Here is a 27,419-nt window from a genome sequence, read left to right as displayed (position 1 = left end):
ATATGTGACTGAGTCTTGTGTGGCCTTCAGAGACCACATAGGCACTATCTGTCCCTTTCCAGAAAGTTTGCTGACCCTGGCATTACCTAGTTATTGTATTGTTGCTGTTGTCATTGATGTTTGTTTCTTTGTCTCATCTCAATTATGTAAAATCCACAAAAGTAGGAACTTTGTGCCATTCTTGCCCTATCCCCAGACCTAGAGCACTGTCTAATGCAGACAGATGCACAGGAAATAGAGTTTTTTGAATGACGAGTGAATGAAAGAAGGAAGACACCTAGGAAGCCTTCCCCTGCATGGGTGACAGATTAGAGAAGCTGGGGGACCCTGGGGAAGAAACCCAGGAGAGACTTATCAGTGTGCACCAGGGCGGGTCATGGTGCCCTCTGGAAGCTGGTTGTGGAGCCCTAGCCAGGCAATCCGGATTGCTTTGATGATTGCAGCATCATCTCTTGTAGAGCCAGACATGAGATAGAAAATCAAGACTGCTGGAAAGATAGTAAAGGCATCTGTAGGCTGTAGCTATGAAAGTTTCAAGTCACCAGGATGGATATCCCCACCCTCCCGTGTCTTTTGAGCCACTCCACCACATTCTCTTCTCCTTAAGGAAGAATAATAGGACTTGCAGATCCACATGTATCAGGCCCATGCTTATGACATCCTCACCGTTGTTGAAATCCATTTTATGTATACTGAATATTGATTCTGCTCTTGTTGCAAGTGTGTTTATCTCCATTACCAATGTAAACATTTTTGTAACATGCAAACATGTATTTATAAATTCTGTATTATTGATTTTTCTCATACTGCAAACACATTTATCTCTTTGTTAATGAACATATATCTAGGAAATAGTAAGATTGATTTATGGAGAAAGGTGTGGGGAGGACAGGAGGTGGTACCAAGCTGGAGAGAATATCCTCGGCCACAGCTGAAGGGTGTGTGGTGGGTCTTCCCTAGAGGTGCATGTTTAATTAGAGGACAGTGTTCTCAGAGGCAAGGGATGCTTACAGAGTCCTTTTACAAGACAATCTGATGTGCTCAAAGGTATCAGCTACGCTTTCAGCTTGTGGAAATTTCAAAAATCGGTTATCCAGGTCAGGAGATACAGAGAAGCAGTTTGTATTGGTCCCAAACCCAGCTTTGGTAGGACACACTTGAATAGAAGATATTGGTTTAAACGTAAGGTTGGAGTAGAGGGTAGGCTTTGTCAGGGGAGGATTCCAACACAAAATATTATCAAAAGTTGAAGTAAGAAGATAGGCAGCAAACAGAAGTGAGGCTCAAGGGATACACATGTTTGCACCATGACATTTCATGAGCCAGTGCAGACTCTGGCGGGCAGCCTGGGGCTGATGCTTTTAAGGCCGTTCTTCCTGAGCAGTTCCTTGCCTAGGAGTTCATTACTTTCCCAGGGTGGCCTCTGCTAGGCTGTTACTGTGACGACCCACAAAGCAAAGATCCAGATTGCCTGCCAGAGGAGTTTTGGTGTCTCTATGCTCATCCTGGGTTCAGACTTCTGCAAGTCATCCTTTTAAGTATCCTGACTGCCTGAAGTGTGTTGTTGACAAGGCAGCAGATTGGGGGCTGATGGGGGAGCATTTGCATGTACCTTGGCAGCAAGATGGAAACAAGATGGGCCACAGGCTTCTCACTGGGGAGACAGATAGGCAGTTGGGGAGATAGGCTCCAATCACATAAGCCTGGAAGCTTAGACATGTGGCTTGCCCATGGTTGCTTCCATCTGGGTGTGACTACTCTGGCCTGTTACTCATGACTCCTTCACATGAGCCCAGTGCTCCAACCATTTGAACTACTGATAAGCAGTCTACTAGAAGGGCTAGCATTTATTAAACATTAACTGTGTACCAGGTATATGTCTGTGATCATTAATCTTCAACAACCCTGTGAGTCGGGTATGAGTTATGAAATCTAAGGCCTCAGAGATTATATAACTTGCCCTAGTCCATGCAAGTTCTGGAGCTTGCATGCATCAGAATCACCTGGAGGGTTGTGGAAACACAGACTGCTGATCACCACCCTCAGAGTTTCTGACTCAGTATGTCTGGAGTGGGGCCCAAGGATTTGCATTTCTCATAAGGCCCCAGATGCTACTGACACTGCAGCTCTGAGGATCACACTTTGAGAGCTACTGGTCTATGTCAAACAGTGAAGGCATTCAGAAGCAGCATCCACACCCAGGACTGCCAAATTCCATCACCTATGTCTTTTTGGCTGATGTGAATTGCTCCCTGGTATGTGTCTGGAATAAGCCACGTGTTTTCATTACCCAAATGCCTTCTCAGGTAATATCTTCCCTTCCAGGAACATTCTACCCCTTGGTTCTCCATCTGGCTGCCTCTACCCATCCTTTCTGACTCAGCTTAATGTTCCCTCTTCTAGGAAGCATTTCTTCAGCTCCTACCCATGGGTTAGCTACTTCTCTGTGCTTCTGGGTTCCCCCATACAGACCCGTATTTTAATGTCTCTCATATTGTTTGGTCACTGTTGCTTTACTTCTCTGACCACTAGCCCCTTGATGATGCCTGCAATGGATTCCTTGCTTGGTGTGCACTGTACCTTACCTAGTAGACATTTAGGAACTGTTGGTGAAATAACTGGTTGAATGACATCAGCAAGTTGCATCGTGCATGTGAGGTTAATAGAGACCACACCTGTGATGGGCACGTCTCCTTCATCTCTGTGTGGTGGGGGTACCTGGACACTTTGTAGCAGTTGTTGCTGAAGAGACTGACTTCAGAAAAGTTCTAAATTGAGTGTGCTGCTAACACAGCCTCCTCCTGGTGAAGCCTCCCTCACTTGCTTGAATGGGCGTCCTATCTGACGTCAACGTTTGTCTTCTGCTGACTACCAGTGTTGGCTTGGCAGTCTGGATGCCTGGCTGTCCCCATTCTCCTTTATTCCTCCCTGTGTGTCCCCTCCAAAACTGGGTGCTGTGACAAGAGGATGACTTCCTCAGGGAGATGATGGCTTTAGTGGATGAATAGTTGGGCCCTTGTGTTCAACACCCCAGATAGCCTTCCATAAGTTTATTCACCCTGGAATAAGATGGTAGTGCCCCCTGTGCTGGGCATTAGTGAGCCTGGAAACCTTTGTTGAAAGATCAAGTGCATGTCTGAGATGGGAGAGATTCCTCTGCGTGAATTTGTGGCTATTAGAGGTGATGGATGGATGGAGGCTGTGGCCGTGGGTCTGAGCAGTAAGATTCAAAGAAGATGGGGATGGCATTTTGGGGTGGGAACAGTGAGGTCTACTGGAGCAGAAATGAACATGAAGCCATAAACATTTGGGCTGCCTGCTTGTTAACCAGAGATGTTCCCTGAGCCTCTGGCCGTGGGCACCTTCATGAATAATACCAAGTGGAGAGAGAAAATCTCCATTTCAAATGTGGGGATGAAACAGTGTTTCGAGATCCCTGGCAGTTACCCATTCATTCCACACTCATGAAATCTGCAGCAATTTAGAGCAGCTCAGTATTTAGACTCAACTGTGTAATTCATCCTGATGTTTTCTCATTCATCAAAGCCTTGTGTTTGTTTGTATTACCATGAGAAAAAATTTAAAATATGTGGAAAAAAAAGGTCCCCCTCCTTTCATTACAGGCAAATTATGGCAGAGTTACAACCCTTGGGGCCCTTCAGGCAAAGGAACATCTTGCTTCAATTAGATATAAATAATGAACAATAATTAGAAAGATTTCTTCATCGAATTTGTTATTTTATGTTTCCTTTCATCTGTAATGTATTGAAACGAACACTGAGCTCTGTTTCTGGGCCACATAGCAGGGACCTAAGGAGTACTGTGGCATGTGTCTCCGAAGCAAGGGGAGTCATCCACAGCTGGACCTTCTGTGTGCTGGCCGGGGAGGCTGCTGTCAGCCTTGGTCCAGGGCAGTGGATGCAAAAATGGGGCTCCTTCAGCTCCAGTCCTCCAAATTCTTATAGTCTACTGGGGACCCAGAATAATCACTACTGGTTACCATCAGGGACTGCTCTGAGAGCTGAACACAAATCCTATTTAATCCTCATAGCAATCCTCTGCTACAGGCTCTGCTTCTATCTCCATTATTAAAATATTTGGACACTGAGGCACAGATAAGTTAACTAACTTTTCTGGACCACAGTGTTGGTTGTGGGGGGCAGACAGGCAAGGTATGTAATTGGACTCCAGAGCCCTTGCTTGTCTCTGCTCTGGCATGTGGCCCTCTGAAGTCCCAGTGAGCTCATGCTGCCACAGGAGCCCACAAGGTGTGGAGAGGGCACAGGGAGGCTGGGGTGGGATGGCTCCCCAAGGAAAGAGGCAGCTGTTGGCTGTTGGATTTTCAGCGGGCTTGTAGAGGTGTTGTTAGAGGAAGGAGATAAAGGGATTCCAGGCAGAGGGAGCACTGTGGCCTGGTGCCATGGATGGGGAGTGTGTGGGATTTCTCGTTTCAAGGTTGGCTGTGGTGCTGTGTGCAGGTGGAGAGAACAGCCAGAGATGAGACCAGAAGATGGAGGGTTGTGTAGATCCAGTTGAGAAGACTGGCTTTTCCTGTGGAAATGGTGACTCAGAGAGAGGGAGGGATGATGATGTGGGTTGTTAAAGAGGAGAGACTGAGATAGTCTAGAAGAGAAATAAGTAAAGAGTGATCAGGTTGGAACCTGGAGAGAGAGGCTGGCTCCCCATGGGCTTTTTTTTTTATGCAATTCTGTTTGGTACATGACATTCTCTCAACATGCTGAGCCAAGTACGCTCTTCTGAGGGAAGTAAAATCTTCATAGTGACTGGTCCTTCCTGCTGTGACTATTTGTCCTTCCCCGGAGGAGTCTCCTTCTCTGCCCCTAGCTCAGAAGTCTGCTCTTAGGTTGCTGATGGCCATTCCTCGTGAAATCCCCCCTCCAATGTGCACCTGGCTGGAGCCACCTGCCACTCCTCTAAGGAGAGCGAACCCAAGGACCTCAGAAGTGCTTTGTTTTTTGCATCATCTTTTAAATAATTGTCAACATTTTAAAATAAGGAGAGATATAAAAATCCAGTTTTCTTTATTTTTTCAAAAACCAAATTGATTGAGGAGGTCATGGGGAGGGGAGCATTCGAAGTCAATAATTGGCTAGACCCCTAGCACAGCTGCAAGCTTTGGAGGGGATGCCTCTTAATTTACCCTGAGTCAATTGGTCTCTGAGTGAGTTTCTTCCCCATGCTGTCTCTGAGTGTCACAGGCCAGCCATCATTATCGTTCATCTTGCCAACATAGGCCTCTTTCCTGCCCAGCCTCTGCAGGCGTCTGAGTTGGAGATCCGCAGCATACAGCCTCCCATGTTGCCCTGACTCTTTGATACTATGATTCTCTGTCTATATGTCTCCTTCTATAGCTGGACTATAAGCTCCTTGAAGGCAGGAATCATGTCTTACTCATCCTTTTATCCCTCCAATTCAGTAAAGAACCTGGTTTTAGGTGCCCAGTCATCTTATTGAATTAATCTACACAGAAAACACACCCGTAATTGAATGAGGCCCTGCAAGTCCCACTCTGGGCTGAGGGACCTGAACTTTGGGGGATGAGGAATGAAGAATGTGGATAGTGGGCCATGCCGGGCTTGGACTTCAGAAGGGCCTTGAAGCCCATTTGTATCCTTGCAGTGTGCAATGCACAGCATGTACTCATGCCTCACTGCCTTTCTGCATTTCAGGACTTTCCAGGACCTGTCCAAACAAGTGGAAATGTCTTATGGCACCGTCCGGGATTCTGCTGTATATGAGTACTTCCGAGCCAAGGGCACCAACCCCCTGGAGCAGGACAGCACATTTGCTGAACTCTGGCGGACCATCAGCAAGAACGGAGGGGCTGACAACTGCGTGTCCAGTCCTTCAGAAGGCATCAGGAAGGTAGGCGGGAGATGGCGCTTGGGCACGTGCACTGTAACAGGGCCACATGGTGTTTATCCCCCAGGTAGGAGACACATCCAGGGGCATCTGCCTCTGAGTAGCCCTGTAACCTGCAAGGCGATCCATCGCACACGTTCTTTAGGTGGATGCCCTTTCTGGGCAGCAGAAGCAGAACAGCTGCTTCTTATGGATCTTCCAAGTTTGCAGAGTGGTGCTGGCTGGGGAGGAGCAGGCAGATTAAGCCTGACTTTTGGCCCACCCTCCTCATGGGCTCATAGGAGGGTGGCACAGAGAGGCCTGTCCACCCGAGATGAGAACACTTGGCAAAAGCAGTAGCAGAGTACCAAGCAAGAGTTGCAGGAGTGAAGGGAGGGTGTTGGGGAGAGGGTGGGCCCACTGTGGTTAGCTTGGGGGTCTGGTCGAGGAAGTCTGCATACAGGGAAAGGGGGAGAGGGTCAGCCAGGTGGCCTGGGCTCATCTCTGGGGCCGTACTATGAGAAGAGGTGTGCCTCAGAGATGGGGATAAGGGCAGAGAGCCTGGGACAGAGCCTTACCGGGCAAAGCCTTGGGAAGCCAGGTGGGAAGATACCAGTGCCAAAGGGAAGAAGGGAGGAGAAAGGCCATGATGCTCTTCAGCATTGTTAGACGTTGCTCATTTGTTTCAGTCAATTTCCCCCAATGAGTCGAATTCAGAATTATCCTTTTATACAGCTGAGGATCGGGTGGCTCTGACTCATGACTCCTTGGGTTCCAAGCTGGGGAATTGGCATATATCCACCACGTGCAGCTGTAGAGCCCTTGGAGGTCAATGAAGAAGAATGTGGTGGGATGAAGGCAGGTGTTATGATTTTGCTGCTGGTGGTGGAGTCCTCCTGTCCAGTGAACCCCACATGCAATAGCTACTGTCCTGAGGTCATTAGAGAATGGGGCGAGAGACATGTACAGCCCCCTGGCCAGCATCGCTGCCTCTCTGAGCAGACTGGCTGCCTCAGTGTCTCCTCCCATCCTTTCCCTCCCGGACCCATCCTGCCACCTCTGTGGAGTCTCCTCATGCATACCCTCACAGGCGTACTCACACCTTGCCACACACACACACACACACACACACACACACACACACACACGCTCATCCCTGTGCTGCCCCCCAGCCACTCCAGTGACTTCTTGGCCTTCCTGCAGAGACCAGTGGATGTCAGGACAGCCTGAGGCAAGCTCTGGGGCCACTAAGGCCCACCACCCTGCCCTTCATGGTCCTCAGCAATCTACCCCGTTGTGCCCCAGAGGGGTCGAGGGAGAGAGGCCTGAGTCCCCCTTTGCTTTGGAAACACATGGGCATCAGGCAGAGTGCAGCCTGTATCCCGTGACAGGCTGGGGCACCTAGCTGTGGTGCCATGTGGAGTGAGGCCCACTGGGAAGATGGTCGTGCACAGGATGACTTGTGCAGGATCCCACGCTCAGGATGATTTTTCGTTGCCATTTAGCCACATTGAACAGCAGAAGATGTCTAGGCTCTGGAGCTTGACACATTTAGGTGTGAATTCCAGTTTCGTAAGTTACCAACATTGTGAAATGGAGCACACCATTCTCCCTGTCTAGGAACTCTTGGAGTTGAGAAAGACCTGGGCAACTTTCCATTTGGGGGTCTCCTTAGAGACTTAAATGATCTGAAAATACATATCACGATAAATTTTGAATGTTTAAATTTAACAAAGGATACTTTGACAATAATAATAGAATGCAGTGTAACTGTGCTATTCTCATGCTTACAAGATTTATTAAAACCTCGTAGTTCTCACTGCACTGCAAAGGATGGTGCTCTAGCCTTAAGCTGCAGGGTCTTCTTTCATCCCTGACAGTGAATCTTTGTGGCTGTAGGTGACCTCATTTGAAGATAATGAACACAATGTTGATTTAAGGTCTTTTGTGCATGTGAGGCCTGGGCCAAATGGCCTTCGCGTTCCCTTTCCTGGCTTTCTTTGACTCTCAGAGAGAGCCAATACTGTCATCCACACAGGGTCTTATGAAGATTCATTGCGTAATGCTAAAAAAAAAAGCACTGCTTAGAAAAAAAAAGATAGCTACTTTTGACTTTGTTAAAGTTCTATTCATTACAAGCCACTTTAAATAAAATAAAAAGGTAAGTCACACACTGGGAGGTGACATTTACAATACATGTAACCAATGCAAGATTACTGTCAAGAATATATCAATAAGAAAATCTCAAACAACTTAATAGAAAAATGGCAAGAGGCTTGCACAGGCCTTCCACAGAAGAGGCAACACAAATGGCCAGTAATCAAATGAAGAGATGTTCAAAATTATTAGTGATCTGTGAAATGCAAATCAAGACCATAAAGATTATATTATTTTACACCAATTAGTTTGGCATAAAATGAGAGGTGGTGAAGAAGACGTGGAGTAACAGTTGGTTAATTGCTGATGGGGGTGTGCTCAGTACAATCACTTTGGAGAAGAGCTTAGCATTCTCTTATAAAATGGGACACTTACATACCGTATGGCCCAGCAATTACACTCCAATGTATCCCCCCAAAATAAATGTCCACATGCACTTTTGGAGACAAGAAAGGCCATAGTAGCACTTCTTGTAGAACCAAAACCCTGGAAACCATCCAGATGACCATTAACAATATAAAGAAAGATGTTGTCTACAATGAAATGGATGAATCTTAGCAGAATAATATTGAGTAAAATAAAACATTAAGGCAATTTCATATGGGTCAACTAATAGAAGGTAACACAGAATATTATACCCTCTTAAAAATGTATAAAATATACACATACACATCCAAAGCAATGATAAAATACAAGGTTCACCACAGTGGTTGCTACATGTGGGAGAGCCAGAGCAGCAGGGAAGAGAGAAGGGCATTGTTGGTAAGTCAGGGTTGGTGTTAGGTTTAGATTAGCAGGAGATTTTAGAAAATTAGTTAATGAGTTAATTCAAAAAGTGAGCCATTCCTGGAGAAATGTACAGGTATCCTGAATCAAAGGTTGTCATTAATGTCATTCTGCTCACCTCCCTACTCTTCCAAATGCATAAGTCCAGACCAAGCAAGGCAGTGCTGGGCTCCTCACAAGTACCCACCCCTTCCCTCTTTGCAGGCGACATGTGCTTGCTTATGCCTCAGAAAGGCCAACACACACCATTGAGCCCTCTGGATGGTGATAAACCTGGAGATGAGTCATTAGAGAAACACCTCATCATTGTTCTAGCTACCCCTTGTCCATTGGCAGCACTTAGGAAACCACTCACCGTCTGGTGATATTTAGTCTTACTCATGAATACAACAATGTTAAAAAATCAGTAGCAAAGGCTGCAAACAAAGGATTTCTTATCAATGCCTATCACTTCATGGTATAGAATTTAATCTTTTTTAGTACATAGGATGGATTTGTTTTATGATACCTTCATTTTATGAACCCCAAGCTGGCTTTGGGATCACAAATCTCTCTCTTGAATTTGGATCTCTAAGAAAAAAAAAAAAAAAACTGACTGCCAGCACTAGACAAATGTTAAGGGTTTTATAACTAGTGCCATAAAAGTGAGTTTATAGTATTGTCAGACAATGAAGTGTGCTGCATTTTTTTTTACTGGAAGAAAAGCTCAGATTTACTCTCAAATCCTCCTTCTTCGTGTGCCTGTTTGGATGACTACCGGACTTAAATTCTTATCTGAAATCTGTCCTCTTCCCTACTCCTATGGAGCGGCCCCTCTGCTCCCTGCCCCCAGACTATGGCTTCAGTAACCTTGTGAATCCCTGAGCCCAAAGAGCAGACCAGTCTGGAGATGGCTGTGCCCTAGGTGAGGATGACGACTTGAATCCAGAAACTATAGAACAAATCCAGCAAGTAGGGCATTATGGGCCTAGTATTCAGGGAGGAACAGCCTCTCCAAATCCCAAATAGAGTCTGCTGCCATGCAGTGTAGGCAGCCTGGCAAAGGTGAGGAGAAGCCCACTGAGGGGCTTCTCCTGGAAGCTTCTTTAGCAGTTGACAGATAATCACACTTCTAATTTTCAGTTGCTCCTTGGTGACTCACCTCCATTTTCAGGGAGTGTTTGGTAGAGGAGCAATGTCTAATTTCTGCAAAAGTCAAGGAGGTTGGTATGGAGGGTGACCCTGGAGAGCTGCTGTTATTTTCTCCTTGGGAGTCCTAAGGCTTTTAATGACATAAAGCGAATTTAGGTGGGGAATTGTTTAGCGTGATCACTTGTCTGCGGTATCAGAACTGGAGAAGGGTTATGTCGTGGTTGGCTCACCTCTGGGATCCACTCCTTCATGCCAACACACACCGTTGAGCCTCTGGAGGGTAATAAACCTGGAGATGAGTCATTAGAGAAACACCTCCTTATTTTTCTAGCTACTCCTTGTCCACTGGCGGCACTTAGGAAATCACTAACCCTCTGGAGATAGAGTCTTACTCATGAATACAATAATGTTAAAAAATCAGTAGCAAAAGATGCAAATAAAGGATTTACCATGCCAGTGGCCACTAAGATAAGGACAAGTGAGACCTTGTCAGGCTTTGATCAGGCAAATGTGAAAGAATTTGGAACGGGAGGGAATTTTTATTTATTAAGAGACTACAGCACACCATTTTCACAACAAACCTGCCTGGCACCCAGTAAGTCTCAATAAACACAAGATTGTTCCTGAATGAGTCATCTGTTTGCTGTCTGACTGAACAGAGGCAGATAAATCAGAGACAAGATTCCTGTCATCAGTTAGCAGGTTACCTTCTTTAGATTTCATGGTGGAAGGGACAAGAGAAATAGCTCCAGGGTTCCTGTCAGGCTTGTCTCTTGATAACCTTCTGTAGGGGAGAAGATTTTCCTGGTCCTGAAAGATGTGTCAAAAATAGAGAGGAGACAGGCTGCTTCCATTTCTCTCAGCCACATGCACCTATCAGGCCTAAGGAAAGACTAGACCAAAGATTGGCAAACTCTGACTGCTGGTCAAATCTGACCTACAGCTTGTTTTTATAAAGGTTTATTGGAAAACAGCCCAACTCATTTATTTACGTGTTTTTTATGGCTGCTTTCCTGCTATTTCAGCAGAGTTGAGTAGTTGTGATAAAGATATATGGCCCACAAAGCCTAAAATATCTATTATCTGGCCCTTTGTAGGAAAAGTTTGAGGACTCCCGGTCCAGACAGGGGCAACCCAGGGACATTGCCTCTAGCTGTGCATCATCTCATAGCACACAGGCACCATTAGTAGGTAGCATATCCTCTAACTCTGTATAATTGAATAGTGCACAGGCATCTCTACTAAGAAACTCCTGCTGCAGCTCTGCACCATTTAACAGCTCATAGGTGCCTCTAGTAGTGCATCATCCAGCTCTGCACCATTGAATAGCATTCGGGCTCTGCCCCTTTTTGTCCTCTAGGTCTGTCTGTAGTGGCCGAGAAATTTCTCCCTCACTGCACTGAGACCCAGCTTTACTGCTGGTCTGGCCTGGTCTCCCTCTGAAATCTGTTGAGCAATCTGTACATCCCAGGCACTGGGCCAGATCATTTACATACATTCATACTGTCATCTGAAACTGACTACTTGATTATTATCTCCAAGATGTAGAAACTAGACCTGAGCCTCAGAGAAACTAAGTGACTTGGCTAAGGTTCACACAGATGTGAGTAATTAGTGGCATGGTCACCAAAACCTCATTCCACTCGTGCCTCTTCCCATGGGGTGGTAATCTCGTCTTTTCTCCACCTCAATGTGTTTCCACCCCCTTGTGTACATTTTGTTTGTGCCTTTATTTCCTTCCCTCTCTGACACCAAAGTAGCAAGATATATGCCTGACTCCCATGTTTAGCAGCCATACTGCTCCTTCCATGTGTCATAGCAAAGGTTATTGAAGTCTGTGACTTTATCTTTTATTTTCAAACTATTAAAATGTCCATTACAGAAACTTGGAGATGCAGAATTGAGCTGGCAAATGGTTCAAATTTATATGATAATAGCTTCATCACATGAAGTCAGACTTTAATATTGCTGATGGGATTCTTTTTTCCTTTAGCTTGATCAACTTCATCAAGCAACATCCAGCATAACCCAATTTCTGCACAGTGCCAGGGCTGGCCTGGACCACCAATTGATTAAGCCTTTCCATAAATCAGACCTAATATTTAATAACACTGTCAAATAGAATATAGCATTAATAGTTTAAATGTCAATCTTCACAGCTCATTCAGTCCTTTGAATAAATAGACGAGTAGCTTGTTTCAGACCCTGTGGCTGGAGATAGTATTGTTCAGAGGGAAGTAGCTTTTTAGGCCAGCATTTTGTGGTAACAAAAGGTGGTGTTTTCCTCTCAGTAAATATAGCTGAAGTCATAAAGTGTGAATGCAAATGCAGGAAGAAACTGGGCCCACAAATCTTATTTCCACCCCTGGTCTAATGCTTGCTCTTGCACTGGATTGCATGTGGGCATCACCTCTTAGCACCAATATTTGTTCCCTTCCTCTTCCTTTCTGTTCTGTAACAGGGTTGCTCTCCTTGCACACAATCTCTGCTTAGTGTCAGGGACTACACCTGTGGCAGAGAAGCTAATCCCTAGAAGGATGGCAGTCTTCCACAGTAGGATCAGGAACTTTGGCACCCAGATAACCCTCCATTTGGAAAGAGCAAGGTGAGGAAAGTGGACACATATGTGGCAGCTCCTGGTTCCATGGCATGCTGCAAATTCCTACTGAGGAGTAGGGTGAGGCTTATATGGGTGGGCACTTCTTTGCACTTTTGGGATGCTAGATTCAAAGATCAAGAGAGTTTGACCAAGATGATGGAAGGGGATGTAGACTAGATATCCCTGTGTGGTGCAAAGCAAAAATACTGCTCTCTACAACAGCAGGAGCCCTTGTAGCCATGATCCAAGAAATTCTGTTCTTTCTCTGCTTCCAAGTGAGTATGGATTGGGGATTTTGTAAGCCTCCTTCCCTCTCAGCCACTCACATTGGATAATCATTCATCTCTATATCTTTTGTACCTGCTCAAAAGACCCTATATCTATTTTGCAACTTGGATAGTATCTTCTCTTTATTCATTCATTTATGAACTTACTCATCCATTCAAGAAATGTAGTTTGAGTAGCATCTTCCTTTTAGGAGTTAGAAAATGTGTGTTTAAATTTTATGCTCAACCTAGTCTGTGGCTTTGAACAAGTGTTCACCTTTCCGTACCATCTGTGATACTTGAGGAAGGTCTGTCCAGATTAGTTGCAAGTATACCAGTGTATAGGGTCTAAAGCATCCAATGTGGATTGTAGCACAAGGTATATGTTCAGCAGGTATCATCAAACTATCTTAGCATCTACTATATGTTAGAAAAAGATTTTATTTATTTTATTTTATTTTTTTCTGAGATGGAGTTTTGCTCTTGTTGCCCAGGCTGGAGTGCAATGTTGCGATCTCAGCTCACTGCAACCTCTGCCTCCTAGGTTCAAGCGATTCTCCTGCCTCAGCCTCCTGAGTAGCGGGGATTACAGGCATGTGCCACCATGCCCAGCTAATTTTTGTATTTTTAGTAGAGATGGGGTTTCTCCATGTTGGCCAGGCCTCAGCTGATCCCGACCTCAGGTGATCCACCTGCCTCAGCTTCCCAAAGTGCTGGGATTTCAGGCATGAGCCACCATACCCGGCCATGAAAAATATTTTTTGAAAAGGCAGTAGCACTCAGTCTTTTATGAAGTGTAATTGAAATACACATATAGTGTCTATTTCATGAGTTTAGACAATTTTTGCAATTCTGTAATAATCACCCAAAACAAGATACCTATTTCCATCACCTGCAAAAATTTTCTTTTGTCCCTTTCTAGACACTTCTCCTCATCCCCAGAGACAACCACTTGCAGATTTCTAGCACCACACATTAAATTTACCTGCTCTTGTAGTTCATATAAATAGAATCATACAGAATATGTGTATTTGTGTTTCCTTCTTTCACCCAACAAAATGTATATGAGATTTACTCATGGAGTTGTGCATATCAGTACTTCTTTTTTTGCATGTGTGTGAATGATATTCTATTGTATGAATAAACCTTGATTTGTTTATTTATTCTCCAATTAACACACATTGTAGTTGTTGCCAATTCAGGGCTACCATAAATATGACAATATGTACAATATTATACAAGTACTTTGTTGAGACATGTCTCCATTTTTCTTTGCTAAATTTGAAAGGGTGAAATTCCCGGGTCATTATGAAGCTGTCTAACTACCTGCTATGTGGTTATGCTACTTTGCATCACCTCTGGTAATATACTCCTTACATACTTGTAAGTCTCAGTTGCTGAATGTCCCATCCTGCATTAGTGTTGCCAGTATTTTTGGTTGCAGCCAATTTAGCGGGTATGAACAGAAATCTGATTATTATTTTAGTTTGCTTCTCTTTGGGGACTAGTGTTGCTGAGCATTTTTTCATGTGCTTATTGGCCTTCCATGTATCTTCTTTCATAAAATGTGTGCTTAAGTCTTTTATTAATATTTATTGGGTTTTCCATCTTTTCATTGCTGATTTATATTCATTAATTTATATATTCTGGATAGAAGTCCTCGATCAAATATAAGTACTACAGATGTAATTCTTAGTCTATAACTTTCCTTTTCATTTTATTCTATTGACCTATCACCATTATTAAAATAATTTGTATTTAATCAATTGACTACATGCCTTGATTGACAGTCAACTGGCCGTGTATGTGTTGGTCTATTTCTGGACTCTCTATTCTGTTCCATTGATCCATATAACTATTCTTATGCCAATACAAAAATATCTTGATTATTGAAGTTTTAAAATAATTCCTTAAGTCAGGTGTTGTAAGTCCTTCAACTTTGTTCTTCTTTTACAAGATTGGGCAATTTTAGATTCTTTACATTTCCACCTGAATTTTAGAATCATTTTGTCAATTTCTTCAAAAATGCCTGTTGAGATTTTGATCGTTATTACATTTAATATAACGATCATTTCAGGGAAAACTTATATTTTTATAATACTGAACCTTCCAATCTATGAGCATGGTTTTTCTGTTCAAAAATACCAACTTCTGTCTTCACTGATTTTCACTGTTGTTTTTATATTTTATTGATTTCAACTTTTTTGTGTATAAAATATTTTCTTCTATTTTACTTTGGTTATAATTTTATCTTACCTCTTCTAGCTTCTTAATGTTAAAACTTATATCATTAATTTTACACTTGCTTTCTTTCCTAATATAAGTATTAGAGCTATAAACTTCCCTCTAAACACTGTTTTAACCCCATCCTGTGAATTTTTATATGTTGTATATTCATTATCACCTAGTTCAAAATATGAAGTCTCAGACTTAATCTTTTTGTCAAGGATTTAAGTTCTAGAGGACAGCAAATGGCTGCAATTGATTTAATGTGGGAAAGAATGTGGATGCCCAGAGCGGGGATACATTCCACTTCAGTGAAGTTAGAAGAAGCTTTCCAAGATAGTCATGTTAGGAACACATATTTTATAATCTATAAGCCTCAACTCCTTTTCTGATTTGAAGATAAAAGTGTGAGAATGTGAGAGCAAAATGGCAAGCAAGAAATAAAATGTACAGGAAGATAAAGGAAATTAGAGAGGCAGGAAAAAGCAGTTGAACTCCATGTGAACAAAACCCACATTTATTTCTACTAAATGTGTAGCTTTAGTAGTAGTTTATTTCTACTAAATGTGTAGCTTCCTTGTAGGAGAATGAGAGCAGTGGTCTTTTCACTGCTTCACAGTTGCTGTCTTCAATATGCCTCCCATGGTCTTGGGCTCCATAGGCCTTGGAACTCCATGAGTTCCATAGGCCTTGGCCAATTAAAATGTGCCTAAACCTTTTTCACATGCTTTGACTCTGCAGTCCACCCAACGGCAGATCCACTCAAATCTCCCCCAGTCCATATCAACTTTTAAAATAATAAGCAGTTTTGAGAGGAAATCTTTAGGTTATACATTTATGATTTACATGTAATAAGTTCCCATTAAGAAAAGTTTAAAATATTTATTTTTTCACCACCTAAATGCAGTTCCAGGAATCCTCTTGTATATTTCTGTCTAGTCTTTTTAGAATTTCTACAAATATTTTATATAATTATAATGCATAAAAATATTTTATCCTGCATTTTTCTGACAATGTGGTAAAACTTTATAAAAATTGTTTAGTGACTAATTAGGATTTTATCAAATAGATGTAAATTAATATAAAAATTTTATTTAAACATTCCCTTCTTGATTGCCATTTGGGTCATTTCCAGTTGTTTACAGTTATAGATAACATTGTAATGAACATCTTTATGCCTAATGTTTTTCAGTTACTACATTTATTTCTGTAGGTCTAATTCTCAAAAGTAGAATTATGGTGCCAAAAAGGATATAAACATTTAAAGCCCTTGATGAAATATTACTGAGTATTACCAAAAGCAGGGCTTTGAATGAATTACATTATTAGTTTTGGGATCAAAAGAATATTTATTTGTCAGTGGATTTTTTTCATCAACTCCTTGTGATTTATCTTAAGATTTTAAAAATAAATTAGTATTTTTCTACTTTCTCATATCTTTCATTGTGGTTTTTTGTTTCTCTTTCTGTTTATATTTGTACATAGGTATTTGTATATGCATGTATTTTTGCTTTATTTTGCTTTATAATTCTGGGGACTAGAGTGGAACAGCAATCATTTTCTTTTCAATCTTTTTTTTCCTGGGCGTTGCCATTATAAATTGTGGCTAATTGGGGAAATTGAATAAGATCATGTTTAGAGGTCTACAGTTCAATAATCAGAAGTGATGGACATGTAAATTTCTTCCTTAAATAGATTTCTGCAGTGATTTACTCTGTGAAGTATTTTGTCTTTTATCCATTTATTCATTCATTTATTCAACAACTCATTTACTAGTGTTGAACTCAGTTAATATGTAAAAGTGAACGTGACACTTTTCCTCCTAAAACTGAGTTAGAAAAGAAGACAAAAACCGACTTGGGACAGTATTTTATTTCAAAAGTAAAAGATTTTTCTATCCTTTCTTATTTTACCCTGGGTCTTCCTTTCCTCCACTGGGGCCTTATGTCAATGTTTGGACAATCAGGAGATTAATCACAACAGCTACCATGAGAGAAACCTGGTATGGACCAGGTGTGAGGTTAAGTTTCTCCTATGCATCAAGTCAATTGTGCTTCAGCACAACCAGTTCATTAATGAGGAAACTGAAATTCCAAGAGGGCAAGGGACTTGCTAACAATCAAGCTTGAGTCAGTTTTGAACTCTTCTCACTCCAGGGCCCTTGTCGTTACCCTGTGACACTCTACAGAAATGGAAGGAACTCGTGATCAGAATGAAACTTCAGCTCCCGCACACTGCTTGGAGCACCAGTCTCTTTCTGTGCCTGCCAGGCTGGTTCCTGGTTATCCCTCAGGCCATAACAGAAGCATTAACGTCTCCCGATCCTTCCCTAGGCTTTCCCTTTCCCCTTACCACACAGTGCATCCCAGAGTGCAGCCTCACCAGATGTCATCCAACCCTCAGTGTCCTGCTCTGTCACAGCCCTGCTAGACTTGGGGCTTCTCTAGAGTGAGGCCTGCCTCTTATTTATTTGTCTGTCCTCAGGGCTGGCCGAGGGCAGAGGTAGGCATGGATAAAGCACTTACTCAAAGTCTCTTAACCTTTCAAAAATCAAAGTAAATGTTCAATGAGTAAGAAATGAGAGTGGATAGAAATAGCATTCTTATGAGCAGCAAAATTGCTGGGGTCCACTTGCAGTACAGGCAAGGAGGGGGCAGGGGAGGGCGGGGGGTCCTCTGCCCTGGGCCTGGGTGGCAGAGTCAGTCTTACTGGAGCCAGTTGCCACACAATTGACTGAGTTGGCCCCTTTATAACTCCTTGATGTTTAATTCTGTTTGGTGATGATTGGTTTGGGATAATACAGTCCAAAGATCAAGGAAAGCCCCCACTGTGTCTCCCTTATTAAATTATTCTGCTTTGGGTTTTGAGCATTGCCAAGCAAATCTCATTATGAGTTCTTCAATTACTTTCTTTTACGATTTTTATAATTTGATAGAGTAAGCTCTGGAATCAAACCAATATCCATGCCACCATGCTAACCTTGATTATTTTCAAACTTCTTGTTAGAGGAAGTGGGAGGATGTTGACTTCTCTTAAATCTGATTTTTTTTTTTTTTTTCAGATTTGCTGTGCCCTGTAATTTACTTTGTACCCAGGTCTGATATGCTTCACCTTAGTGCTGGCTGTAAATGTGGGCTGATTCCATTCTGTTTGTTCCATTGAATATTATTGCTTTGGGTTTTATGACTTAGGTTTTTACATTTTGAACTGAATTGTTTTGTTATTTGATTACATTAAATCAAGAAGAAATTTCTGACGAAAATAATTTTGATTTATTATGTCAGCCAGATTGTTGGCAATTTTTGTTTAGCTTATTTTTATTTCCACTTTATTGGCCTAATGTTTATTCAGGAGCAAAAAGGAAGAGAAAATGAAGAAAATAACATTTAAAAAGAAATTAATACATGTGGCATTGTGCTTATGCACTTTATCTTCACCATTGAGGACCTTTTGTGGCGTGTTTCCATTTTGCAAATAAGGAATGCAAAATTCAAAAAACTAAATTATTTTCCTAAAAATTAGCTGTATTTCTACCATTTTTGTGTCTTTTTGTTATTACTACTGTTATTATCATTGTCATCATTATCTTGTCATCATCAATAAGATAGAACATATTTGGGTAGAAGTAGTGGTTTCCACCGGGATGGGGTGTTCCAATAAACAGCTGATAGGTCTCTTCACTCTACAACATGAGGATATTAAGATTTGCTCTGTGTCCTATATTTTGAAATTGTAGTCTGTGTGTGTGTGTGTGTGTGTGTGAGAGAGAGAGAGAGAGAGAGAGAGAAAGCGAGAGAGAGAGAGAGAGAGAGAGAGAAAGCGAGAGAGAGAGAGAGAGAGAGGTGCCCCCATCAGGGCTGTGCAGGAATTCCCCCACTACCGCTATAAAGCCCCTCTACTGGTAAACTTTTTTTTTTTTTTTTTTTGAGATGGAGTTTCACTCTTGTCGCCCAGGCTAGAGTGCAATGTGCGATCTTGGCTCACTGCAACCTCTGCCTCCTGGGTTCAAGCAATTATCCTGCCTCAGCCTCCCGAGTAGCTGGGATTACAGGCATGCACCACCACACCTGGCTAATTTTGTATTTGTAGTAGAGATGGGGTTTCTCCATGTTGGTCAGGCTGATCTTGAACTCCTGACCTCAGGTGATCCGCCCAGCTCAGCCTCCCAAAGTGCTGGGATTACAGATGTGAGCCACCTCTCCCAGCCCTCTACCAGTAAACTTTTATGCCTTACAAAGCTGTAAATTCCGACAGGTAGAGCCCACAGCTTGTTCAGTTGTGAGGAATGAGAGTCCATTTGTATCTTTTTGGTCAGAATGTGACCTCTTTTTTTTTTTGAGACGGAGTCTTGCTCTGTCGCCCAGGCAGGAGTGCAGTGGTGCAATCTCGGCTCACTGCAAGCTCCGCCTCCCGGGTTCACGCCATTCTCCTGCCTCAGCCTCTCCGAGTAGCTGGGACTACAGGCGCCCGCCACCACGCCCGTCTAATTTTTTGTATTTTTTTAGTAGAGAAGGGGTTTCACCATGGTCTCGATCTCCTGACCTCGTGATCCGCCCGCCTCGGCCTCCCAAAGTGCTGGGATTACAAGCGTGAGCCACTGCGACCTCTTTTATAGCTCCTCAAAGTGCTACAAGGCTGTTGTGTGAGCTCTGACATTTTAGCAAAGGCCATAAATGAATACTTAGCCACAAATGGAGTTAGAGGATGAGGCTCTTCCACATAAGCCCCTGAAGACGGTCTCCCAGCACATGAAGGGATGTTCGTTAATATTAATTGGGATAGCATGTAGTTTTGCTTCTCCGTCCTCACAGCACAGTTCATGTTGCCAGTTCCCAGCAACCCTTTATGGCTAAAGAGACTTTAAGAGGAAGCTGCTTCAGACGGCAAAGCCACCTTGGCCTCCGGGAACACTTTCATGGGTCTCACTTAAACTTTGTTTCAGTAAAGTCAAATGCTCAGTTAAAGGCAACATAGCATAGTGAATGGAGAATGGGATTTGAGTCTGAAAGAACTGGATTTGGCTCTCGTATCCATCTTTTACCAGCTGTGAGATCTTGGGCAAATTAACGGGCTCCTGAATAATTAGAATAATAATACTAGCTCTTATCGGAGTTATTGTAAAGATTAGAAGTGATGTGAAAGAGCCAGCCATGGTGGCTCACACCTGTAATCTCAGCACTTTGGGAGGCTGAGGCGGGAGGCTCACTTGAGGTCAGGAGTTCAAGACCAGCCTGGACAACATGGTGAAACCCCATCTCTACTAAAAATGCAAAAATTAATATACCATGGAATACTCTACAGCCATAAAAAGGAACAAGATTATGTCCTTTTCAGGGACACGGATGAAGCTGGAAGCCATTATCCTCAGCAAACTAACACAGGAACAGAAAACCAAACACTGCATGTTCTCACTCATAAGTGGGAGCTGAACAATGAGAACACATGGACACAGGGAGGGGAACAACACACACTGGGGCCTGTTGGGGGACGGAGGGATGGCCTCAGAATAAATAGTTAATGCATGTGAGGCTTAATACCTAGGTGATGGGTTGATAGGTGCAGCAAACCACCATGGCACACATTTACCTATGTAACAAACCTGCACATCTTGCACGTGTATCCCACACCTTCAAATAAAATAATTAAAAAAAATACCAAAATTAGCCTGCTATGGTGGCACATGTCTGTAGTCCCAGCTACTCTGGAGGCTGAGGCACGAGAACCACTTGTTCCTGGGAGGCGGAGGTTGCAGTGAGCCTGGGCGGCAGAACAAGACTCCATCTCAAAACAACAAAAAAAATTAAAAAGTATATTTTAATAGTGTAGTTCTCAAAGGGTGGGCCTTGTTCCAACACCGCCAGCATCATGTGGGAACTTGTTAGAAATGTACCTTCTTGGACTCTACTCCAGAGCTAAGAATTAGAAGCTGGGCAACAGGGAGGTTAGCAATCTGTGTTTTAACATGCCCTCCAGGTGATCCCCATGGCTTCTGAATTTGAGAACATTTGCTTGAACAAATGGTGCTTATTGTCATGATTGTTGTTTTATTAGTATTTTTTTTTTCTTGAATTTTAGAAACTGAGGCCAAGGGTGCCCATTGATGCTGTCCGTGAAGCCTCTGGAAGAGACTTCAGGGTGGAAAAGGGTGGAGGGCAGACCTGGAGGGGCAAACAGGACGTGCCCCATTCAGCAGCTCAGTCAAGCCAAGAACAAGGCTCCTGGCTTCCCAGATTCTACTTGCCATCCCTTCATCTTTTATTCAATCACTTTACACATATTTACTTAGCACCAACTCTATGCCAGACATCATGCTAGGGGAGCAAACAGGACATGCATGGTCAAGCTTACATTCTTGGGTGTGTGTGTGTGTGTGTGTGTGCGCATATGTGTGTACATGGCACACAGGGAGTATCTGCACAGTCCTGTTCCTGTGCTTTATGAGCTATTTGACCACATGTATGCTTGTCGTCTGTATACCCTGAATTCATGTATTCTTAAGTTGTTTCAGTTTCCTGGGATGGCATTCTTCATTCTGTACTCTTTTCCCTTTGTAATCTATTTTGTATCTAGGCACACCAATTTGCTCTTTCTTTTAGGTCATTCTTAATTTTTCCTATGGAATAGCTCAGATTAGATTATCATTTATCATGGTCTTTGAACAATTTAAAATTTTGACAAATCATTGAAAATCAATGGGTCCCTTTGCCCTACTGACAAGGTTGTTTATAGTCCCTAGTTTTGCTGATTGTGTACAATTTCAGATTTTGAGAAAAGAGGCATTGATTTTTCCAACTTAGGACTTTTCTTTTTCCTTTGTACCAAACCAGCTTCTTTTTTCTTGAAAATATAAGAAACCTTATTTTACTAGGACAATTTTTGGCTCAATAAATAAAACTATTCCTCCCCAAAGTGCTGGAGGCCCCAAAAGGGAATGCAGCCATAATGTCTCCATAGGGTCAGATGCTGGAGGCAGATGTCATGAACAAAAGCTTGACAAGAATCTGGCAGCAGAAGAGGGGAAAAAAACCAGCATGAGGACAGGATGGTCGGGGGCTCAATGTGGCTGTTTGGGGCTACTGATATTAAACTTTTGATGTGACAGAGAGGAAGGCAATTTGCAGTCAGGGAGATCTGAGGAGGAACTGAAGCTCTGCCAATAGCAAATTCTGTGGCCTTGGTTCTTTTTGAGCCTCAATTTCCTTGGGTGGAAAATGTACATAATTTGGACTATGGAAGTTTATTCTGAACTTTCTAAGAAATTCAGGGAACAGAATTGATGGTAAGGGAAGAGAATAGCTGGTAAAGCATAAAGTAGAGTTCTTTTCAGGAAGATGTTCAGTGTGACTTTCCTTTAAAATTTGTTTTTAGTAGCCTTGGTCTCTCAACTCTATGGTTTCCCTTCTTCCATTCTGTAGTCCAATTCAATACCCTAGAGCTTTAATACTATCTCCCTTTCTAAACCTGTGTTCAAGAGAAGATCAGAAATTATTTGACCCAGAGGTCTAAGTCATTACATCTCGACTTTAGCATGCATCAGGATCACCTGTAAAGGCTATTAAAACATAGCATTTTGGACCTTGTTCCAAGAGTCTCTTATTTAGTGGGTCTTGGGATAGGACCTGATAATTTACATTTCTTGTAAGTTCTTCAGTGAGCTGATGCTGCTTGGCCAGAAAACACACTTTAAAAACCACTAGTCTATAGCATAGACTTTGAGAATACCAGATCTGGAGAAGACCTGAAGGACCATCTGTGCCCCTCTTCCATTTTTATAAATTGAGATGAAATCAATAACTGGGCCAAGACTGTGACCCAGCCTAGTCTAACAGTTTTTCTAATTTACTAGGCTGATGGTTGAGGACAATTTCAAGTGTTATTTATTCCAAGGCACTCACATTGTTATCAGGATCCAAACTTTAAGCTATAAGGTAATGCTGGTAATGATTGTCATGATCATGAGAATAACGTGTTATTGTTTGCGTTTCTTCAATGCACCAGGCACTTTCCACACTGTCTTTTCCTGTGACAAGTGTGTGAGGTGGGCATGCTATTCCTGTCTTCTAGGTGAGAGCATTCAGCTCAGAGGGCTTAGATAGCTGGCCAAGGATGCTAACGAAAGACTTGGTCCACCTGTCTCCAAACCCTTGTTCTCGCCAACATACCATGCCATGCTTTCTATGCAATGGGATTGAAGACTCTATAAAGGAAGTTAAAAAAATCAAAGGGCAGATAACGTAAGAGAAAAGGCATTTCTGCTATTGTTGCTGTTGTTGAGTTGAGTGTCTTACAAATTCTGGCCATCTGTCCCTCCATTAAAAAGTGGACAAAGGACATGAATAGACATTTTTCAAACAAAGACATACAAATGAACAACAAGCATATGAAAAAAATGCACACAACATCACTAGTCATCAGAGAAATGCAAATTAGACCAACAGTGAGATATCGCTTACACCAGTCAGAGTGGCTATTATTAAAATGACAAAAAATAACAGATGTTAGTGAGGATGCAGAGAAAAGGGAGTGCTTCTACAATGTTGGTGGGAATGTAAATTACTACAACTTCTATGGAAAACAGTATGTAGATTTCCCAAAAAACTAAACATAGAACTACCCAGCAATCTCACTACTGGGTATCTATTCAAAGAAAATTATATCAAAAAGATAACTGCAATTATATGTTTATAGCAGCTCTATTCACAATAGCAAAGATATGAAATCAATCTGTTCATTGGATAAAGAAAATGTGATATATATATGTATATTTATGCAAAGGAATATTATTCAGCCATTAACAAGAATAAAATAATGTCTTTTGCAGTATCATGGATGGAACTGGAGGTCACTCTCTTAAGTGAAATAATTCAGAAACAGAAAATCAAATACCACATGTTCTCATTTTTAAGTGGGAGCTAAATAATGTGTACACCTGGACATTGAGTGTGGAATAATAGACATTAGAGACTTGGAAAGGTGGGAGGGTGGGATGGGGGTAAGGGATGAGAAATTACATAAAGGGTACAATGTAGGCTATTTGGGTGATGGTTACAATAAAATCCCAGACTTCACTACTATGCGGTATATCCATGCAACAAAACTGCACTTGTACCCTTTAAATTCATACACATTTTTTAACAAAGAAAAGGAACTCATGGAAAAAAAGGGATTGGTGGCCTTTCTGAGATGCAAAATTACTGTCATTCTCTCTATCCACTGCTGTCCTCCTCACTATTGACTATGTTACTCTAGGACACAGGAATACCAGGATGAGACAGGCAATCATTTGCAGAAATCCTGGCGCCTGGCCATCAGGAGCCATGTCCTACTGTTGTAGCCTGGGGACACCTCCATCTTCTTGGTTGTCCTGCCCAGGTCATGGGCGGCCTCTCTGGGACTTTCATGACAAAGCTAAGGGCTGCCCTCATGGCTGTCCTCTGCATGCCACACAAGCTAGAGGCCTTCCCACTGCCAGATGGCCTTGCTCCCCTTTGGTTGTGTCAACTCATTGTCCACTCCCATCCTATTCACTCTGGACTGCAGCCAGGAGCCAAATTAACTTTGTGCCCTGTGGACCCTCAGGAAACCAGCTTTTTCAGTATTTGTGGAGAGTTCAGCTGCAATCTCTTGCCCCCTGACTGAGCCTGTCCTGGTTTGCCTCCTTTTGCTGGTCCAGAGTCTGATCTGGATAAAAAGTCTTTACCTTTCATTCTTTGGGTAGCAGGTTTCCTGACAACCTCCTAGCTGGGCCCACCAATGGTCTGCCTCACAGCCTCACATCATTTTGATTTTGCATCACCTCTCTCCATTGTTCTCTCTTTAGAAATGGGCTCTTTATCTCCAGCTGAAGGTCCAATTTTCTGAACCCTTCATGGTTCTCCAGCAGCTTGGTACCTGAGTCCTCTTCTCTGCTGCCTCCCTGGGGGCAATGGTGCTCACAATCATACACATACTCATACACTCACACATAAACACACACATCAACCTACACACATTTATACAATTCTCACATATATACACACACATCTTCACACACACACATTCCCTCACACTTACACATGTACACACACTCACGTAATTCTCACATCCTCACATACATTCACACACATACACAGTCATACCTGCACATATATTATTCCAACATGTGCACACTCACACACCCATACACACACACATTCCCATGCACACATACACATAAATACATACCTATAGACACTAACATGTATTATTGAACGCACACACACTCACCCACCCATACATTCTCACGTGCATCCACATGTACACATCTATACACACACATCTCCCTCACACTTACACATATGCACATACACAATTCTCATGCACACACACACACTCACACTCTTCTGCATGCACACACTCATGCACACACACTGCTTACTCACACAGAGTGTGTTGCTGAGTTGGTGAAGGTGGGGGAGTGACTGGCAGGAGGGGAGTAGGTGGAGGAAAAATGCTTCAATCACAGCTGACAGATGGATCTCCCGACCATCTGGGAACTGAAGGAAGGAACAGGAAACGGAACTCGCGTTGAGCCCTCATGCTGTGCCAGGTACAGTGTTTTGCCTTCAGGAATTTCCCACTCCCAACCGTCCTTTTAGGAAACAATTCTTAGCCCCTGAGACAGTAGGGTCACTGGAGAGCTGGGCTGTGGCAATGGGCACCCTGCTTTTTCTGCTGCACTGTGCACAAGGAAGGAGGCTGAGCCTCAATATCCATAGTCACAAAAGGTGAGGCTTGCTGAGCTGCAGGAAACATAGGCAACACAGAGATGTTCAAAACCAACAAAAGCCACCCGTGATGGCACCTCCCAAAGATGACCATGTCTTGTATTTGGCACTTATTTTTGATTCTTCACAAACATAAAGTTTTACATAATAATTTAAGAGGCAGTCACAATGTCAATACTCTAGTGTAACAGGTTCTTTTTCCACTAAACAATATAAAATAGATTATTATTTATTTAGCATTTACCATATGTCAAGCAAGATCCTAAGCACATCACACATATTGAGGAATTTAATCCTCATCAGGACTCTGTGAAGTAGGGACCAGTTTATCCAGTGGAACTGTGACTTAGAGATGTTAAGCAACTTGTCAGCACAGGCAGCAAGCATGGAGCTAGCATTTAAACTCATACAGTTGGACTCAGTAACCCAGGCTGGTTCATAGCTCAGGGGTGCCTCTTTTTTTTCCCATAGAAATTTCCCTTAACAATCAATGCTCTTTTAAAGCACCGTATTAATGGTAACATAATGTTCCACCATCTAATACTATCATTCACCTAGCTGATTTCCAATTATTGAGCATTTAAGTTGTTTCCAACTTCTGACTAGTTTAAACAGTGTTGCCCTGAAAAAATCTCTATGCAAACATTTTCTGAAAATTGAATAATTCCTTAGGATAAATCCCACGGTGTAGAATCACTGCGTGTACACATTTTAAAAACATTAAATTCTCCCCACCAAATTGCCATTCCAGAAATATCATGCCAGCCACACTCCCACCAGCCGACTGCAAAATTGTCTTTTTCTCTGCAGATGGTCTGGGATTTTACTGTTGAATCTTACAATTTGGCATGGTGCATACATAATACAGGTATCACTGTAGCCAGGGTTCAGGCTGCATGTGGTAATGTGTTGCCATTGAATGAACATGACTATAGGAACTAAGACCTGGGATGCTTGAAAAGGCTGAACTCTGCTTTGTTAGGATAAATGGTGGCTGCAAGCAGAGGCAAAATGCACTCTGCACGGATGGTGAATGTACACGAGAATGTGTCAGGTTTCCAAAGAGTCCCTGATGTACAGAGAAGGGGCAGACCCCATGTCCTCCCTTCTTCCAGGGTTTCAGTGACTCCATGAAACCCTTTTGTTTCTAAAGCTAGGGAAAGACAGGCATTGCCATTTGTGTGTGGTCTGTCACCAGCAATGTTCCCTAGGAAGTGGTCCAAGAGCAAAGACAGTAGGTGAATTTTCCCCAGTCCATTCTTCATAAGTCTAACCAGGGCAGAGGAGACAGCACAGACTTCTTTGGAGCCAGATGTAACTCAGGTTGACATGGCTCCACTGTTCATAATTCAGGCTTGTTTGGGACACGTCATTTAATTTTTTGGAGCCTCAGTCTTTTTGTCTGTAAATGGGGTGGAATCTTCTGCCCTCAAGAAGTATTACATGGATAAAAAAGGGATCAGGTTTCTGAAGGCCTTGGTACCCAGTGGGTGCCCCACACCTACCCTGCACCTGACACTACAGGCGCCTGGCTTCCTTCTGTGCTTCCTTTCAGATAGCATTTCTGACTGATGTTTGCAGCACCAGCATTCTCATTTGGGGGACCAGTGAGATTGCTTGTCCCTTTCCAAAGCAGTTGGGATGGAA

The 27,419-nt window shown here is 42.8% G+C and overlaps 1 protein-coding gene across 2 annotated transcripts in view; it reads left to right on the top strand.

The window, feature by feature from the left end:
- Positions 1-27,419, top strand: part of GRID1 (glutamate ionotropic receptor delta type subunit 1) — a 783,733-nt gene that overhangs the window by 732,315 nt on the left and 23,999 nt on the right. For both annotated transcript variants that reach the window (XM_030797641.1, XM_003278586.4), the window contains one exon: positions 5,691-5,886. In XM_030797641.1, the coding sequence (XP_030653501.1) occupies positions 5,691-5,886 (196 nt within the window). The remainder of the gene's footprint in view (positions 1-5,690; positions 5,887-27,419) is intronic.

Source organism: Nomascus leucogenys, chromosome 18 (genome assembly GCF_006542625.1).
Source record: "Nomascus leucogenys isolate Asia chromosome 18, Asia_NLE_v1, whole genome shotgun sequence".
NCBI lineage: Eukaryota > Metazoa > Chordata > Mammalia > Primates > Hylobatidae > Nomascus > Nomascus leucogenys.
This window is presented reverse-complemented; position numbering and strand designations above follow the sequence as displayed.